At 45.9% G+C, this 18,978-nt stretch overlaps 7 protein-coding genes across 7 annotated transcripts; 2 read left to right on the forward strand and 5 right to left on the reverse strand.

The window, feature by feature from the left end:
* Nucleotides 1–1,261: 1,261 nt before the first annotated feature.
* F9C07_2280625 (putative kinesin light chain) lies at nt 1,262–5,402 on the forward strand (the record flags this gene model as incomplete). The annotated part of the gene is made up of 4 exons (XM_071510450.1): nt 1,262–2,017; nt 2,225–2,857; nt 2,921–4,997; nt 5,237–5,402. Exons 1-4 carry the CDS (start codon nt 1,375–1,377, stop codon nt 5,400–5,402), a joined length of 3,519 nt encoding a protein of 1,172 aa, XP_071366894.1. The 5' UTR covers nt 1,262–1,374.
* Nucleotides 5,403–6,310: 908 nt separating this feature from the next.
* Nucleotides 6,311–7,089, reverse strand: F9C07_2280627 (uncharacterized protein). Its single transcript, XM_071510451.1, has 2 exons — nt 6,748–7,089; nt 6,311–6,686 (listed from the first exon to the last, which is right to left on the reverse strand). Exons 1-2 carry the CDS (start codon nt 6,848–6,850, stop codon nt 6,505–6,507), a joined length of 285 nt encoding a protein of 94 aa, XP_071366895.1. The 5' UTR covers nt 6,851–7,089; the 3' UTR covers nt 6,311–6,504.
* A 501-nt stretch (nt 7,090–7,590) lies between these two features.
* Nucleotides 7,591–9,673, reverse strand: F9C07_2144256 (uncharacterized protein). Its single transcript, XM_071509192.1, has 5 exons — nt 9,342–9,673; nt 8,961–9,292; nt 8,584–8,891; nt 8,366–8,528; nt 7,591–8,305 (listed from the first exon to the last, which is right to left on the reverse strand). Exons 1-5 carry the CDS (start codon nt 9,593–9,595, stop codon nt 8,127–8,129), a joined length of 1,236 nt encoding a protein of 411 aa, XP_071366896.1. The 5' UTR covers nt 9,596–9,673; the 3' UTR covers nt 7,591–8,126.
* A 799-nt stretch (nt 9,674–10,472) lies between these two features.
* Nucleotides 10,473–11,322, reverse strand: F9C07_2062429 (uncharacterized protein; the record flags this gene model as incomplete). Its single annotated transcript, XM_071508667.1, has 3 exons — nt 10,473–10,978; nt 11,028–11,134; nt 11,198–11,322. 3 exons carry the CDS (start codon nt 11,320–11,322, stop codon nt 10,473–10,475), a joined length of 738 nt encoding a protein of 245 aa, XP_071366897.1.
* A 1,655-nt stretch (nt 11,323–12,977) lies between these two features.
* F9C07_5412 (uncharacterized protein) lies at nt 12,978–14,602 on the forward strand (the record flags this gene model as incomplete). The annotated part of the gene is made up of 3 exons (XM_041295094.2): nt 12,978–13,490; nt 13,541–14,470; nt 14,535–14,602. Exons 1-3 carry the CDS (start codon nt 12,992–12,994, stop codon nt 14,600–14,602), a joined length of 1,497 nt encoding a protein of 498 aa, XP_041150012.2. The 5' UTR covers nt 12,978–12,991.
* Nucleotides 14,603–14,844: 242 nt separating this feature from the next.
* Nucleotides 14,845–16,001, reverse strand: F9C07_2200731 (uncharacterized protein; the record flags this gene model as incomplete). The annotated part of the gene is made up of 2 exons (XM_071509495.1): nt 14,845–15,878; nt 15,941–16,001. 2 exons carry the CDS (start codon nt 15,999–16,001, stop codon nt 14,845–14,847), a joined length of 1,095 nt encoding a protein of 364 aa, XP_071366898.1.
* A 1,648-nt stretch (nt 16,002–17,649) lies between these two features.
* F9C07_2262379 (vegetative specific protein H5) lies at nt 17,650–18,878 on the reverse strand (the record flags this gene model as incomplete). Its single annotated transcript, XM_041295102.2, has 3 exons — nt 17,650–18,306; nt 18,356–18,583; nt 18,635–18,878. The coding sequence occupies 3 exons, from the start codon at nt 18,876–18,878 to the stop codon at nt 17,825–17,827; spliced, it is 954 nt and encodes a 317-aa protein (XP_041150014.1). The 3' UTR covers nt 17,650–17,824.
* Between the last annotated feature and the right edge of the window lie 100 nt (nt 18,879–18,978).

Here is an 18,978-nt window from a genome sequence, read left to right on the forward strand (position 1 = left end):
GAGGGGGAAAAGTATAGACTGTGCTCACCAAAGAACGTTGTCGTGGGCGTCTTGGCGCTCGTAGCGGCTCTTTAGGGTCCACCTTTCTTTCTTCAGCGACCTGCATATGCTTTATTCGGAAAAGTAGAAGGCATATATTTCACATCTACGGTACGGAACTGTACTGTTATATTGAATAGTATAACGTCCATCGGGCTGGATTTATACTCTCTCGCGGTTTTCACCACATTCTATCTTTAAGCTGATTATCATTTTTATATAAATCTGCAAGTTGTTCTATGTCTTTGATCTCATCTAAAATGGTGATTTGAAAATTTATTAGATCTAGAGCTAGACCTAATCGACTAGAACGTCCCATCTAAGTAGATATCATCGATATATGGCGCATATAAATGCGGAAACCTGTTCTAATCTCTGCCTCCTTCGAGGGCTGCTGCTTCGACTGCCTAGGCCAAATAATGTAAGGTAGCTCTTGTCGGAGAAATGTTTCTGTATTGTACTATAGTCCTCTATAACGATCAAGCTGCGTGGAAGACCTTGTCTCGCAATGATGGCTTTGCCGGTGATCGCGAGGGCGAAACTAACGAACAGAACTCCCAGCCAACTCCGCTGGGTGCCATGTTCTTGTAAGTCGCATGTAGCCACATTATCCAGAACAGTGTGAAATATCTCAGTGATAATTGGCTAGGATGCTAAGTCCATACCCACCCTATGGCCTTTGACACCAATAGCTACAAGGGTAAGCACTGCCATAAAGTCCAAGCTGGTTGAATCCCAAACTCTATTTTCATTGATTTCCCACCGTAAATGACCTAAAAAGCCACTGGCTAGTGGAAAAGAGGCATGGCCACTGGGGTAAGAAAGAAGCGAGTGAGTAATAAACTGGGTGAGGGCTGTTGGGTTACTCATAGCACCGGTAATTGACTGGTCAGTTTGAAATCTGGGAGAAGTGAAGATCAGTACGCTGCAAGGAGAGACTGGTCACAATTAGAAGGCTGTAATCACGCTTTTTCGTCATCTTATGCTCAGCCTCATCTCGGGGCTCAGACCTCTATTCCATGACTTCCGCCTCTCGAATCTAGTGTCTCAGCCTCGTCACCGCTATCTCAGCCTTCGGCGAATGGAAATTGAGATTTGCGCGGCCTCCTCCAATCATAGCAAAGATGATTTTATTGAGCGGTCAATGATCCCTGTCATTCGAAAATACTAAACCAGGGCAAGAAAGAGTGCGGCCCCAAGGGGGGGCAGAGTAGTATAAAGTCTTCAAACCCCCGAATTTATGCGGTTTAATCTTGTTACTGTCACAATTTTGAACCCTCCTCGCCGACCAAAGTGCTCGACGTGATTGAGTCTTAAGCATCTACCCTGACCACAATGTCCGGCGTGGAGCTGCTTGGCGTGTTATCGGCGGTTATCACCGTTCTCGATGCCACCACAACGTTGTATCAACGCGCACGGAAGGATATCAGATTATCCGAGACCTTTGAAGTCGCCGCGCGGCGACTGCCGGTGCTTCTTCACATTCTTCAAACTTTCAAATCGACCTTGGAGCCACTCAAAGATTCCTTGTCTTCCGATGTTTGTGAGGCATTGGAGGAAACGCTTAACAGCTGCGAGGAAAAGGCCCGAAGATTGTCGGAGATATTCACAAAGGTTCTATCCGGGCCCACGGATAGCGTTTCATGGCGACAACGGTACTCGAAGATCGTGCATAGACTTGGGCAGCGAAACAAAGTCGATTTGCTTATGATCGCAATCACTCAAGACGTGCAGCTTTTAGTCAACTGTGAGTCCATTGGGTCTGTGACACCGAGTCAAAATACGGAACTCGAGACCATTTTAAACGAAATGAAAGATCACTGCGACACAACTCTGCTGGAAGACGGATTTTCCCTAAGCTTCCACAGCAGTGGGGCCCAAAACAACAATGTCAACAGTGGCAATGGGCAGCTAAATACTGGAAATGGTCAACAGATCAACACTCACGCTCGCGTTGAGACTCAAACCTTCAATTTCGGTAAGGAGTAATCTTGATAAATGGGCTTTGAATTCTGTCTTGGGAACGATTTTGTTGATACCGAGATCTGTTGTATGCATCACTATTCTATACTTTCCTATTATGAATATTATCGTATAGTCATTCAGAGCCCTACTTCCTATTTTGCCTCCTGGAGTATGGGGTGAATACCATGTTATAGATCTTAGAAACTAATCATTGCTCCAGCCAACACCATACAGAACGATGACTTTAGCTTTCGCAAACCATTGGGCATATGCCTTGATCAGGCACCGTCCATGTCTCCAGGACTCTTCGTTGGTCGCGATGCTGAGCTCAGAACCATCCGAAAGGATCTCCATCCAAGCAGCCAGGGCGGACAAAGAAAGCAGCAGCAGCAGCAGCGTCTCGCTATTGGGGGGATAGGCGGTGTTGGAAAGACGCAAATTGCCCTCACCTATGCTCAAACCCCGCATGCGTCCTATGAAACAGTCCTTTGGTTCAACGCTGCGACAGAGATATCTTTGAAGAACAGTTTTGCGACAGCTGCGGGACTCATTTTTGGAAGTAAAGTTTCGCAATCATTGGAGGGCAACGAAGCTGTGAGAAGAACAAGAGAATGGCTTTCTGACCCCGAAAACTCAAAATGGCTCTTGATATTCGACAATTACGACAATCCCAGTGACTTTAAACTTGATTCCTACTATCCACCTGCTGCTCATGGCGCTATTATAATTACCACGCGACAGGCCGATCAAGTGACCGGGAGAACTGCACTGTTTGATATCAAACCTTTTCAAAGTGTCGATAACAGCCTGACGATCCTGGAAACTAGGTCAGAACGTGACGACCTCTTATCAGGTGAGAATTTCATGTTTTTAAGCTTCATCTAATTGATATCCACTTGCTCAATATAAATGGCAGATATTTTTGCAGTGCAGCTTGCCGAGCGGCTGGCTGGCTTACCTCTCGCGCTGGCCACTGCGGGCGCGTACCTTCGGAAAAGCCCTTTTACCTTCCAGCGCTACCTTCAAGAATATGAGAACCGGTGGAACATTGATCCTCATCGCCCTGTCAAGCTTCAAGAATACCAGGAACGTACTCTCTACACAACCTGGGAGATATCATATAATCGACTGATGAAAGACGATACGGAAGCGGCAGCTATGCTCAGAATACTGGCTTATTTTGACAATCAAAGTCTATGGTATGAGCTTTTTTGTGCTGGTCTCAAGCATGGGTGTCCTCTGTACGAAGTGATCAGCAATGACGTTAGCTTTAATGGGGCTATGACAGTTCTGGCCGAATATTCATTCCTCGAATTTCACCCAGCTTTGAAGGAATGGAGCATGCATAAGTGCGTTCATGACTGGGTATCGGCCAGCCTGGGAAAGGCTGTTGGTCCTCAAGGCTACTGGTATGCCTTTGACTGTGTCTCGGAGTTTATCGAAAAGAGCGATGGAGAATCACTTGCATATCCTCATTACTCTCGTTATGTCCCACATGCAAAGCATCTTGGCCAGAGCCGCTTCCTCAAATCTGACATCATTCAGATGATTACGCCAGAGCGACTAGGTGCTGTTAGGGTCATCACCTCGTTGCTCCAGTACCAAGCACAGTATGAGTCTGCGGAAAGGCTTCTGAGGTCATTCCTTCAAAGTCAGGCGGCCCATGACCCCGATAACGAAGTCAATCTCTTAATAATGGATGATCTTGGCTATATCTGCTTGCAGCAAGTGAAGGACTCTGAGGCAAAAGAACTTCTTGGAAGGGCGTTAGCTGGATTGGAAAAGATCCCTGGTGTGAATGATTCATCTCTTGCTAGTATAAGAATGAATTTAGGCCATGTGTATACCAACCAGGGAGACTACCAGGCAGCAGAGCAGATGTACCTTCAAGCATTCTTCGGGAAACATGTCGCAGGGGACAAGCACATACCAGTGGCTCTCGACCTTTTAACGATGGTGGAAAGTGGATTGCATACCAGCCGCAAACATGGTAATTTTGAACCTCTCAGCTGGGTCCTTGTAATAAGCGACAACGAGAAGTCATTCGTACACAAGGGGTTGGTGAAGGATTTCCTTAATGTAAGCGAAAATATTTGTGGCTTGCTCAAACGTACAGGGAAAACGGACCAGGCAGAGCGGATGTTGAAACGAATAATTTTAGTAAGAGAGAATATCCTAGGCCCGGCTCATTTTTCAACTCTTACGTCAGTCGGAAATCTTGCTCTATTGTATAAAGACCGGGGCAAGCTCGATGATGCCGAAAGCCTCTATAAACGTGTCTTTACCGCGAGGGAAAAGCTATACGGTGCAACCCACTATTCTACCATTAGGGTTCTTCAAGAATTAGGTCACTTACAATCCATGCAAAACCGCTTTCGAGACGCCGAGGATTCATTTACCAGAGCACTTAATGAACTTAAGACAACATTCGGACAACACAACGAGAGGACAGTCCGCGCGATCCTAGATCTTGCGTCTCTTTATGCGCAACATGGAAAGAGTCTCGCTGCAGAACAGATGTATACACGAGCATTAACTCTGCGAGAAACGGTGTTGGGATTGAGTGATCCATTGACCCTTGACATTGCTGCCCGTCTCGGTGCTTTATACCTCACGATGCACCGGCTGGATGACGCAGAAAATATGCTTCTGCGAGCACTGGGGTATCCAAGCAATCTTCAGGCTCTGAGCGTAGAAGCCATTATAGGATCAGATGCCGCATTAAACCTTTCCATCGTATATGGGTTGACGAAACGACTTCATGATGCCGAAGGACTTCTCTTGCACATGTCTACTGTCATAGCACACACCCCTGGTCCAGATAACCATCGAGTGTTATTACATGTCTTTTATAACCTTGCATCGGTTTGGCTTGTGAGTGGCCAGCTTGATAAGGCGGAAAAGGAGTTTATTAAAATTCGAGAGGGAAACAAGGAGGTTTTGGGCTCGGAGCATCCACTAATGGCTGCCGTTTCCGAAGGCCTTGCCAGAGTGTATGAGCAAAAGCAATCTAATAGAGCGGAGAGACTATCCGCCTCCAATCTACTACCCCTACTATCCCTACTACTACTACTACCCCTACTACTTCTACCAAGGTACTAACATGACTACTGGTCTACTACTGCTAATTTAAAAAGAATGATTAATAAAATCTAAGATTAAAGTAGTACCTTATAATTCTAATAATAAATAATATGTACTAGTATTTTTTACGGCTTTATTAGATGTACAGTATATTTTCAGAGTGCGTGGGTCGCGTGGCAGCCATGGCCGAATGTAAAAATAGTGAGAATTCGGGTAAATTGCTCAAAAGTCGATGTGATGTCCGTAACCTCGATTTAGTCCACCGTAGGTATTCTGATTCGCTTCTGATTGGTGGATATAAATTGCAGAAATGAGATATCTAAACTAATACTAGCATTACACTAACGCTAATTGAATATCCTATTGAAAAGATCGGGTCTAGACGACGAAAAGGTGGCCTAGTTACTCGGTAAAGACTCGGGTAATAAAAGTCTGACCGTGATAGTACATGGCGCCCATTCCCAGTACGATCCCCCTACAGGACTGCCTGTACGTTCAATAATATAGCGGTCGTGGGAGGCGCACTATCAATCAATCTCTCAATATAAGTTTTATTGCCCTGTTAGAATAACTATTGAACGTCTAGCTATGCAGGTCTCGCCTGTGACTAGTGCTTCTTAAATCCTACACATAAAAAACATAATGAATGAAAAGGTCTAATATCCACTATTACCTTCATCCTGATCGAGCATTGGCTACTTGATCAAGATCTCCAGACATCGGCAATGTTAGCAGCCGGCAGAGCCAACAAAAATCTTGTGTTTGTTATGATACCGAAGTCGGCATACGGTAGTGGGAAACGATGAATCACTTGTGAGCTGGCATGAAGTTGACCCGCCTATTATCGATAGTTATGGAAATACAGATATTAAAGCTACCAGGAAGGCAAACGTCAAGCTGGGTGATACAATGGCATGACTGAGCTGGGTTTAGTCTAAGGTGGTGACTAATGACGGCCTTTATCCACTCCTCTCTGGCAAATGACTGAGAGAAGAGTTAGTATTATTGGTCGTAATATGTAAATGGTGGAGTATATCCGCCCCAGACTAGAAACCTCGAGGGAGAGCTGTAAGAGGACAATGGTCATTGAAATTTCCCTTGGACAGGGAGATGAGACTTAACCACAAGCCTAACTGCAGTGGGTACAACTATGTACGGAAGTCCTACCTGTCAAACTTGGGACACGAGGCCCTTTACATATGGTCCTCTATGGTATCTAGGTATTTCTTCTGGCTATTGGGGATTGTTGAAGATATATACTTCCTCATCTGGCAAGATATTGTCGTGCTAGTGAAAAATAACGTGCAAGGAATTCAAAAAATTGAACAGAAAACATCTTAACATATTTACATGTCCGCAAAACAAATCAGTTCCTTCAGCATCTGATCTTAGAAGGAGTCCACTGCCCACATATTCTTACTCGCAAAAGTCATCTCTGTTGTCGCCACCATCGACGCATCCCCAGGGACAATTCTCAGTCTTCGAGATTGTCCCATCATCATGGCAGCGATAGAGGTAGTAGTCGAAATTGACCTTTGTAGGGTCGATGGGCCAGTCGGCATGTCTGAGAGTATTGTAGATCTCGTTATGATAGTTGCCTGCGTCCGACAGAATTGTAAGCTGAGATTAACAACTGAGATGGAAGGTACGAAACATTACCTTTCCCCATTAGATTAAACGCGCAGTAATCAAGGCCGGCTTGACAATTGGCTGGGGCGGATAGAGAGGCGCAAAGAGCGCAAGATGATAAGATGACCTTCATATTGGAGGTTTATTGGATGTGTTGTGGGAAGATCTTTGGTTGGGTTCGATTAGAGAGAGAAATTACCAAGTTAACAGTCCACACGTAGGAATGTCCTCCTTATAGAGGATCCGGAGGTACCGATGACAGGCACAGTCTACAGACGCTTGCCTCTCCAAAGATAAGCTTGATTCATTTTTATTTTTTTATTTTCTTGCGGGCTCTTTCTCCGCTTCTGTAGAAACCACTCATGTGCTCTCCTGATGCTGGCCCCCGACAGGTCCAGGGGTTTCAATACCGTGATCGAAATTATGTCTCCTATTTTTATCAACCGGGAGGTCACTTTAAGATCTGCAGGATCGGTGGGCTAGCTAATCCCTGGCCCCCGCCCTCGGCTCTAGGTGTATAGTAGGTGGAGAAAGCTAGAAACCCTGCCACAACTTGCTCGTCCCGCACGACGGAAAGCTTATTCCCTTCCCTTTTTGGCTGTGACTCTAGCGGGTCACGATAGTAAGACGAACTCAACAATGGTAAACGCAGCCATATAAAGCAGGAGTGGCGAGAGTGTTATCCACGCTGTGAAACTACATCCAGCTAGACATATTTGGTGTTGCAGAGGCTATACGCCGCACGCTTCCCATGACGATCCGAGCGACCCGGAGGACGTCCTCTCAGTCAGTCTCAAGGATGAGGATAAAAAAACCATTGATCGAATCCATGTCCATCAAGATGGGTCAGTGCGCAGATAGGACCGGACCTTTCTGCATGCAGTTGTCGGAAACAGCTGCAGACGCAATTTGCTACACGGCCAAAAAAAAAAAGAAAGAAAGAAAGAGATAAAGAAAGAACGAAAACAGAGAGAAAGAAGCGGAAGAAATTATAGCTCATGAGATTCGTTTTTGGAAGCCAAGTTCACCCTATGCGCTTTTGATGCGAGGCTCAAGGGGGTCTACTGTGGCTTCATATAGGCAATCGTTTTTGCCTCGAAATACTGTGAAATAATGACAAGTGAGATTCTGTTGGGTCAATATGATGAATTCTTGTCCTTTTGCATCCTATATCAGATACAGTCCTCCAGATTGGGGTACATTGGGCATTTAAATATGCTTCTTCACCACGTGTAGAACGTTCAGCTATAATGAGTGAAGAGGAAAGCCAACACACACCATTCAGTGGGGCCACTTAGCTCTTCCTTTCTTTTTTTCTCTTTTTCTAGGGGTTTAGACCTCGAGGGATATGACCGAATACACCGAAAAGATACTACAAAAAAAATCCATCATTTGAAGCCCACACTGAACTAAGTTGACTTCAGCCAAGGATCCGCCAGTAACTCTTTCGCAGATGCTCGATCTTCTGGCTGCCACTGAATCATCTTCCGCATGAAGCAGAGAAATAAACTTTGTTCTGTATCTCGCAAATTATCTTCCAGCTTCTCCATAGATATAGAGGGAATTTCGGCGGTACCTATCCAATTGCCTGGGTTTTATACATCAGCCAGGCCTACAAAATGTACAAGAAAGAAGGATATAACCTTACCGTCACTATCGAAGAATTGCGTCGCATACTCGCTATTTCGAAGCATTTCCTTTGGTGGCACGCCCATGATTGCTATCATCCCAGCGAGGTGGTGGCTGTCTGAGACGTTCCTATATGAATCGCGGACGTAGAATAGACGTTTCTTCTCAAAAAGATCCCAGGCCTATATAAACAGTCAGCATTTGGCGGAACGAAAATAGTATTGTAGATATACATACAAGGATACCTATATTCCAAATATCAATCTTTTCATTCCATGGCATCCGCAATATAACCTCCGGAGCCCGGTAGACGAAAGGTTGGACATCTTCCCACTGCTTACCTAGATTCGAGCTAAAGCGAGCCTCACCGAAATCTGACAAGATAGGACAGCCATGCACCTTTGGTATCCCTAGGTCTCGGGAGGAATAGATCACCCGATCGCCAACAACTTTGCGAGGGCCGGGGCTGGATCTCTCTGCTTCCTCAAAATCGACGAGAACTGACTCATCCTCCACACTAAGCAGGATATTATCTTCTTGTATATCTGATATTGGGTCAATACGGAACTCAAGGAATGTGCGCGGTTTCACAATCACGATTAGGAATATCATACTAGTATGAACAATCTTGGCTTCTGTGTGAAGAAAGTCGAGAGCAAGCAGTAAGTGGATCAAAGTTGACTTGAGCAGATCTTCCGGCAGCACTCCGTCTATTGTCCGAGTGCGTAGCTCGCATAGACTCATAGCTAAAGGAGGATGCACGAAGCACTGATAGGAGTGGGCGTATCCCGCCGAACTGATTTGAAAGTCATCCATAGCGCGGCGCACGAGCATAGACCCTGTATGGCTTGACTCGACGTTTCTAAGATGTTTGTACACGTCCTTTTCTCTTCTTGCATGGCTAGGGTCACGCTCGTAGACTTTCAATGTAACATAGGCATGTTGCCTACTACCTTTTAGCCTTCCACCTCCATGTCACCGATATTAGCACTTACTCTAGATCTCTGCACAACCACACTGTGGAATGGCCTCCAAAGGCAAGTTTTCCAGCTACCTGGTATCTTGATTGAAATACGTCACCGATCTTCACAGGGTAGAAATCCTCCGGCGAGTACCCTGGTAGCTGTTCCTCCTCTAGTTTGTCGTTTGGATCGAGAAGAATGCCTGGCTGAGAAGATTTCCTAGCCGGAGAAGGCGGTGGCGCCAAGATGGACTGTCTCACTGGATACACCGGACATTGCATGACCATTGGACTAAGCTTGCACAGGATTGGGGTTCAATAGAGGGAAGACAGTACCCCGCTTGGACGACGGCTGCTGAGTTTAGGAAAGCGATGGCAATCACGTGGTTTCATGCGAAATGCGGGACCGAGACGGACCTAGACCAAGAGCTGACAGCCCTTACTCTCTAATCTATACATCATACGCCAAGTTTCGATAGATAGATATTGAGTCTGTCCCTGCTACAGAGCCAGTTGTTTGTTCAATCAAGGCTGGCTTATCAGCACTCGGATAGTCCATAGAGAAAGCACTGTTTTACTTTCCTACACCTTGCGGGTTCAGTCTTAATCCGAGGCTGAAGACAACATTTTACGAGACTTGGTGCATATGAGGCTCTTTTAGGTGTAGATCCAAGTATAATTTAATCGAATCTTTCCCTGCAGAAATATGAGGTCACAGAAAGCGCGTCGGTCGAGAAATGTCAGGTTTATTGTTCCATTGGCAAGGTGCTCGAAGCGTTGGAGGTGCGATTGATAGCTCATCCGTGACACTCGAGCTCAGCCTTGAGTCTTTCCAGATAATAGCCAATCACTAAGGGTGGTTCGGTTTACCGTAGAACCGATTTTAATCCTACCTTAAGCTTGATTTAAAACTGCCCTCTTTTCCTCCCTTTTAAAAATTCAAAAACTAAAATCTGATATAAAGAGTTTTAATTGAGAGGGCTACTGGGGCACCAAAAATGACTGTCATTGAACCGTTACTCTGTCACCCCGACGCATATGAGCATTCATTCCACCTCCTTGCTTCTACGGACCTCCTGCTTTCTAAAAACATTTATAAGTCACAAATTCCTGTAAAAAAACTCGAACAGATCGGCAAACCAGGTCTAACATCTAGCATGTGTAACTACTGCTCATGAGCAATAGAAAAAACCTTTTGTTTCCCGATCCCTAGATTCTCCAGTCTCTGTCCATCAGGTGGTAACTGTGCTATGCCCTTCATGAAACGGCCAATGTCCTTTGATTTCTGTTCTTCCTCCGGTCGAAGGGCCGATATGTTTGAGGGATCAACCGGGTTTGGCTGACATGGATGGGGTCGCATCCATTTTGACCATTTTTCAATGACAGCAATTACCTCGGAAGGTGGCACCTCAAACCATTCGATGTGCAGTTCAAGGCACCCACTACAGTAGATCCGTGTATTCCGGCGTGTCAGCTTTGCATACCATAGCTTCTCCACACTAGCCGCATTTGGGACAGCAGTGTTTACGTTAAAGACAGGAGGGTAGATGGGCTTAGTAAGTCTGTTGCAATGAAATGACCATTCGTCATGGCTCTCATTGATTGAGCGAGGGGTGTATCTAATCTTAACGAACCCCTTGTTCCCGTCCACCTCATATGCGTATAGGAAGCCTTCGCCCCGGTCTTCCTTTCTTAAGGGGGCTTGTGATTGTTTCTGGACACCAAAAGAATGACAGTTCTTGATCTTCAAGGTAGTTGGCCCTGACTAGAATATTGAAGGGAGTTGTGTCGTATAACTCTGGGCAAAAATCGGCATAATATGGATATCTTAAACTACACGGCATTGGCGTGCTAAGTTCGCACAAATTCGAATCAACGGCGCTTTGATACGGCAATGTTGTAGAAACTAGATCAGACTTGGCCGAGCCTTGGTTTTTGTCGCCTTTATCGTCGGTCTCCAACTTCCAGACCTCCACCTTCTTGGGACCTTGATTCTTGTGAAGATGGCAGTACATGTTTTCTGCAAGGACTTCGAAAAAATATTTAAGCTTGCAAATGTTCCTGTATATCTCCTATTTAACGATCTCATCGATTGTTTTAGAACGATTCTGAACCTTCCTGCCGCCTATTCTTTTGAATTAGGGCTTGCTGTCCGGTTCTACGCTGCCTAACAATCAGATAATTTGCTCAAACGTTCCTTAACGGCTACTCCGACTGAGATATCTGAGTTGATTTTGTTGTCTCTCAGCGGAAATACTGCCTTCCACTTCTCAACTCGTTCATCTAGATACGGGTCATGGTTGTGGTGACGACAATGCACTATTTTTGCTAGATGACGCAGCTCTGTCTCAAGGCTGTGCGAAGATTGTGTAAGGGGCTCTAATGACTCCAACCTGGTCAAAGCATCTATTCGATTTTCAGTTTTTGTCGGCAACTTGCATGGCATTCATGTTTCTTTCCTTCGAGATCCGCATATCAAGGGATCAAAATTCAACAGGCTTCTGAGACTTTGGGGCTCTGGGAAAACCTTCGGCTCTTTTGACTCTTTGCCGGCTTCTTGCGTCCTGTACAACGGGCTATTTGGCGGGGTAGAGAGCCCGCGACAAGTTGTTTATCATGGTTGGGCTGCTTGTTTAGAGATTATTATCTCCGTGGTGGCAGTTGACTCCGCAAATGGGGCAGTCGAATATCGCACAATGGATGAGGAGCCTATAATGTAAGTTGTATATTGTGTCCAAGAGTCTTGCCTACAGTAGGTATGAGGCGATCAATACGCGATTAAGAGAATCTGGTACACCGAGTCTAAAGGAATACCACCTTTGTCCAAGTTTGCGATCGCCGCCTGCGTACGCTGTCCACTGATGTGGTGAAGCGGGGCTACCATGTGCAGGAGCAATATCCTTGTCCCAAGGGCTAACACAAAGTCATGCTGCTAAGATAACGAAACATGACTCGCGTGCAGCGAGATAAAGTACCAAACATGGGGCACATTTTTGATTACGTTGATTGGACCACGTACAGTAGCATCGCCGTACCAGCTCCGTTAATGCCAATTGGGATGATGCATGTACACGTAACGCATGGCCCTGGTAATTGCCTCATTCAAGCGCCATCAAGAGACGCAGTTTTGATTGGAGAGCATGCAAGAACTCATGGACAAGGCTGGGAATTGTGCGACCGTCCTCCGCTAAATATGCTCACACTCCACCCTTTTATGTCATATTTAGATTACGGATCGATGCATTTAGGCATCAATACAGTGGTCGATAGCAAGGAAATAAACAAATGAAGATTTCCGAGCTACCCATGTGCGCGCAGAAATGGGCTACTATGATATTACACCAGTGTGAGATATTTATGGCTCCTTTCGATTATTTTACAGTTGACGCTTAATGGTTAATCATTTATAGGGGGAAAAGAAGATGAATGGTACAGATAGCGAATTCCAACCTGCCACGAAAGTAAAGAGGAGGTAATGCCATCGGCGAAGAGAGACGTTTTTGCCAACCATGCTTGGTGTGTTAGAATCCGTAAATGTAGTAGCTTCTCCATGGAGAAAGTTGGCGCTGTAGCAAGGCTAGGCACGAGGTTCGCCCTCTTAAATAGACTAATGTCTGTCCTTCTCAACGAAAGGTTGACTTTCGAGCCAATTCGCACCACCTGACAAAACGAACAACAGACCCGATGGTTACCCAGAACACTGTGATAGAACATGACCCTGGTGATGTCACAGCGTTCTACGAAATGGTTTGCTTTACCTATTCTCTGAATCCTGTGAGGGGTGACAGAATCAAGCCTCGGTCTTCTGCTGAAAGAGACGGAATCGGAGTTGCAAAATGCCGGCGAGATTTCGCGGACGCAATCGCGTATTTTTGCGCACGCAGCTGCGACCCGGATAATGTCACTGCTGTGGCTGTAGGGAGGAAAGACACAAAAGTTGTCATTTGGGTTGCAAGTAACGCAAATGTTTCTCGAGAGGTGTTGGAATTTCTGGATAACGATGTGCTCAACATGGTACAGAGGCTCGCAAAAATGAAGCAAGGACAGTTACCTTCAGAAGAAAATAGGACGGTTACCAGGCTCTTGAGTAACATATTGAATTTCACCAGGAAGAAAATCTTCAAATACTACAAAGCCACCATTACGGCATGGAAAGCAATTGGCGAATTTTCGAAATCTGAAGGTATGACCTTCTAAATCGGGCTTTATCTGTTTTTGTTTGACATATGATAGGTTTAGACAAGATAACCACTGATCCAAGTATGTTTTACGACTGGTTTAAGAGGGAATTCTACAAGAGCGGCGACGTGTTAAAGGAATGTGACATGCCTCGCCTTGCTATCAGTTGTTTTTTTGCACATACGGACGGGACATTTGGAATCCTCGAACATCGTTCGAGCCAAGGCAATGAAAAAGGACCTGATTACGAGCAGCTATATAAGTTGCTCAGCAAATTAGGCAAGCACGTTAGGCTTTTCGAAAGAATGATACACGCCATTGAAGCTCTACGTCGTGACTTCTGCGAAGGCTTTGTAGTGGAGCCGATTGCTGCGTCCATTCCAAAACCTAACCCTCTTCCAAAGCTACACGAGCAGAGTATGGGAAAGATTGTGGCTCGCGTTTTTCAGGAAGAAGACGAAAGGCATCAGTTTTACCATCATCTCAACCAATTTTTTAATAAGGAGTACATATCTCAGTCTCTGCAGCGGTGCAAGAAACGTCGTGCCCGAGTCCACGCAGAGATCTTATTGATCGATTTCTTCGACAAGTTTGACGCGAACTTTCTTGATAACGACGACAAGTATATTGCCTGCAGCAAACCGGCATGCTACCTTTGCTATGAGTATATATGCCAACACCCGGATAAGTATACACTACCTCCAACCCACCAAAAGCTATACTATGCTTGGTCTCTGCCCATCGTACGAGTAAACGATCGGAATTGCATTGAAAAATTCGCTCGGCACAAGCGGTTCCTAAACCACGTTACAGAGACTCTTCAGTCCGATCTTCGAAAAGAGGTGCAGAGGCAGCTAGCCCCAAGGAAAAACCATGCAGACTCGACAGCAGGAGCAAGTTCAGTTTTCAATACCGGTAGAGTAAGACCAACATCGAAGATCTATGAGCACCATATCCGTGCTTTGACCCAATTACTAAGTGAAGGTTAGACCTGCTGTTCGGTTTCTTTTGGAGAATAAAAAGAATTAACTCGGATATTTTTTTTTAGCAAAGATAAGTGCCAAGTTCGATGCTGGCCTTGAAGATGAAGACGGAGGTGTTGTTCTTAATTGTTGATGCTGAGCAGTCCTACGAATGTGGCTTTCGGGTCTTTTCATTCTCAAATTTGATTTCCTTTTCCTTTTCCATATTTCCACAAGTGGTTCGCTATGGCCTAAATTTGAAGTACCCGGGAGAGTATTTAATGTCAACTTCGTTACAAAGTAATTATTGAAAGTGTGCCATTTAACACCCAGCCGGCTAACACTTCCAAGACCCGCAAGGCTTGATAGCGTGGAAACCAATGGACACGACTTCAACTAGAACCGGCATCTGCCCTTGAATACAATTACGTCCTCTTCATCTTGATCAGGATCTCTGTCTGCACTGGGTGTCCCATCTGAACTAGTATCAAGCTCTGGAACACGTAGTTCGGTGGAAGTCATTGGATAGCTAGGCGTCGATGCTGGACTCGATGGTTGTGGGCTGTGATTGGGAGTACTGTCGTCGGTAGGTAGTGTCCACTCAGCTTCTGATTCTGTGCGATGAGTCTGTAAAATCCACTCATTCTCCACTTTCTCCTCCAGCTGACTTCGGATAGTTCTGATCAACTGCTGGAGGACCGACTTCTGATGTCTGGCACGTGCCATGGCATTACCTTCTTTAACTGAGATATCTGGTAGACGCCAATTTAGAGGAATCTTGGAGCTTGAAGATATCATAGAATATCCTGCCGGGTGGTACAAAATAAAAAGATGACATAGATGACAACTTGGTTTTGTACATCCGATATATTTGTCACGTTCGTCAATGAAACCGCTATCTGATAGCGTGTCAAAGTAGTTTATCACGAGAAGCTCGGGGTGGACTTCAGTGAGAACTTCCTGTGAGTAATTTACTAAGGTCTGGATTAGCCCTGGTCGCGCCGTCCGCTGGAGCTTCTGGAGGAAATTATCGCGTGCCGATGGGTCAGAAAACATCCGATTTGCGATGCCCTCCATAGTCAGCTTTCGTGGAAGAAGGGGAATCGGCAGGCTTGGGGAGGACGGTATGCTTTCTGCTGCAAGACTATTGGCTAAATCTTGGCGCAGAGAGATAGCAGAGTCAAGAAGCTGAGAAGTCATGTCGATAGTCAGACTCAGTTTCCTAAGTTGCTTATAGAACTTCTCAAAATAGGTAACATGTTCATGTCCTTGGTAGGTAAATTTTCTTAGGTGATTTATCAGCCCAGACTGCTGCAGTTCAAAGCATTCTTTTGCTAGAGACTTCATGTGTTCCTGAGGCAAAGGTGCGCCGTTTTTATAGAAATTCTTCTGGAACCAAGCCTTGAAATCGACAGAGTCTCTGCACGCTTCTATACTCCCGTCAGTACTCTCAATATGATTCTAGGCAATAGACCTTTCTTTTCCCGCATACCATTTAACCCTGCTGTCATATCCGCCAAGCATACCGGAGCGATATGGTGCAATAGTTTCATGTAATGGGCCAGCACTTTTTCTTGAGCAAAATCGAGTGCGAAGTTTGAGAGGCAGGTAAGGATCTTCTCCTTATTGTTGCCCACAATTTCATCATTTCCTAGATTCAAGGTATCCAATAGCATGCGTAGGAGTTCGTTGACAAATGGAAGAATAATTCCATCAACATCGCCAGTGCCCGCGATTCGAACGATAAGTCCATCTGGCTGGCGTTCTACAGCAACAGCGATCTCACACCCCTTTGTATATGCGCCGAGATAAGCGATCGCATCGACAAAGTTTCGGCGGCGTTGCATGATATTGATCCCTTGAGCCCTGGTTGAGAAAATGGACGGCTTCGTTGTGCCCTTCATAGTCAATTCGTGCAGAACCGCAAGAGGTTCATACAGACGACGTAGCTCTTTTGGCTTGTGGGTATCATATTGGCTTCTGGATTTCGTTCCTTTCTGCATGGTAGTGAGATTTAGAAGAGTTCGAGATAATTTCAAGATGAAGCTTAGAATCTAGAGGACAGCAAGTGCACGCGGATAGCTGAATAAGGCTCTCATTCCATCATACCTTAGCTTTGGGGATTCAGAGGTATAAAGACCACCTTGCATCTGAGCTGAGCTGAAAGGCTCATTAATCAACAGGGCTCTCTTGGACACTCCGCGACCCCATCCTCTTTCCCTCAATTGTTCTTCCATTTCATCCAATAACTTAAATTTGACGTACACCACAATTTGAGGAATTTAAATTTAATTTGTAGGCCCGAGCGTACATGGATGGATGAGAAGCGTATCTGGGCGGTAGAGCTGTATTGCTGCCTAATCTTGGACGAACACGTCAAAGAGCATTTGTCATCCGGACTTGAAAGAAGGCTCTGTTTATCAAAAACCGGAACGATTGATGGCCTGGGTCTAAATGGCCTGTGCGTCCTTTCCAACTTGCTAGGAGTACCTCTATCTTTATCTCCGTAGATCGAAGGGCATGGGTCGTACATCCGGTATTGGCTGAGAATTAGGGTTCTTTCCCAGTCCATCTCAGCCCAAGCCCAGCGATCTCACTGTTGTCGAGCAGATTACCGGTCTTTTTCTTCACTCAGCTGCAGAAGGAAGTGCTACCTTCTTTCGCTCATAGCGCCACTCTTTGATTTTACGAGACAAAGGATACGATTGTAAAGTCTGTCTTTATAATGTATAGAAAATTGTTTGAGCATCTGGGACGTCGACTCTGTGATTTCGAACGAAGAGGTGCTTCTAGAAGGAACAAATACTGAAGGGATTGGCGTCCACTACAGGCACACCAATAATGTAAAGGAGCATCTGTACGCAGTCAGAATATTCATCAGGATGGTGCCATATCTATCCTCGATGATCCGGTCCTGTATCAAGTATCGAAGCTTGCATACAACCTCCTATATACAGTGTACGCATGCTACACACCAATTATAATACCATTCCTCCTTATTTTCGAAATTTTTGTGTTATTGTATGGCCCGCCTCTAAGTAACGAAAAAAATAGGAACTGCCTAAGTACTTGTTTCAAAGACAGTTGGTCATTGAACTCTTACTATAACTAGACTTCTTCCCCTCGGGACTGTCCCGGGGGCCCCGAAAACCCCGCCCCGAACCCGCCCCGAAATACACTCTATTGATATCCAATAGAGCGGATTTGCCGCAGCCTAATAATGAATACACCATAGCATGTTTCGATAGATAGATATTCACTCATAACACCCACAACATGGATGTAAGCATCTGCCTAATCCCACTTCTCATTATATTTAGATATCTATACTTTATATCTATAGATATCTAGGGCTTCGTATGAGCGCTCGAGCTAATCATGGCGGCGACGCAAGAGCTGTACGTAACCTTAAGGTGGTCAGGTCCATAATTGCTCGGGCAGTAGGCGAGTCACGGATTGCTTTCAAAAGTACGAACGCGTGCATCTCTCCTTCTGCCCTGATCACAGCTGCGTCAACACCTGCTTTCTGGAGTCTCCGACCAAACGCCAACCCATCGTCAAGAAGAGGGTCAACAGCCGAGAGAAAGACAGTGGTCGGCGGGAATCTGGACAAGACGTCGTCCGAGAGGAAGGACAAGGGGGAGGCCAGCGCTGTCTGTCTGTCTTTCTCCTCGGGTATAAAGGCATCGATCATCCAGTTCAGCGTATCCGCCATCAGAAAGGGTCCGTCCTTGAATGTCTCGTATGATTCCAACTTCTTGTGCGTATCGGTGATTGGGTAGAAGAGAACTATGTGGGCGATTTCAGCCGGTAGACTTCGCTCCAAAGCCATCTTCATCAAGGCGATGGCCATGTGTCCTAATGCTGGTCAGAAGCTATCAGAACAACGCAAAATGGGACGATGTACCTCCGGCACTGTCTCCGGCGAGAGCGATCGACTGGACTATCAGGTTACGCTCGCTTCCGTGGCGGACCAGATAGTCGAGAACTTCGTAAGTCTGCTCAAACTGAAAGGGAAACTGTTTCTCAGGCGCGGGTGTGTATTGAGGGAACACTATCGCAGCTCCCGTTCCCCGGGCTAAGTCTTCTAACAACGGCGCAAAGGATGCAGGGCTTACGCTGATCAGTAGTGCATCTTTACGCGCCGATTGTGCGGTACTTTATCTGCCAAGTATCCAGCCGCCACCGTGAGTGTAGAAGACCATCGGAAGCTGCTTCGTGGCGAGGGACTTGGACCTTACTATCACCACACTGGTTGGGCCGCATTCTCCAGGAACCTGAAATGTTTCAGTCAAGATATCCGGCGCCGCTTCGTGCTTCTGCAGTATTTCCATAGCCTCGCGGGCCTTCACTGCCCCCAACTGGTGAGGAGCAGGCTCGTTAGCAATTGCGTCGGCGAACGAGGTACTCTGCGGGTCGAGGTAATGCATCATGGATGGCTTTGGTGGATCATCGGCGATAGTTTGTGGTGTTGAGAACCTGGTGGCCTTGATAAGACAGGAGTTACCATGATGGATCAATGCGAGTCCG

Source organism: Aspergillus flavus, chromosome 7 (genome assembly GCF_009017415.1).
Source record: "Aspergillus flavus chromosome 7, complete sequence".
Lineage (NCBI taxonomy): Eukaryota > Fungi > Ascomycota > Eurotiomycetes > Eurotiales > Aspergillaceae > Aspergillus > Aspergillus flavus.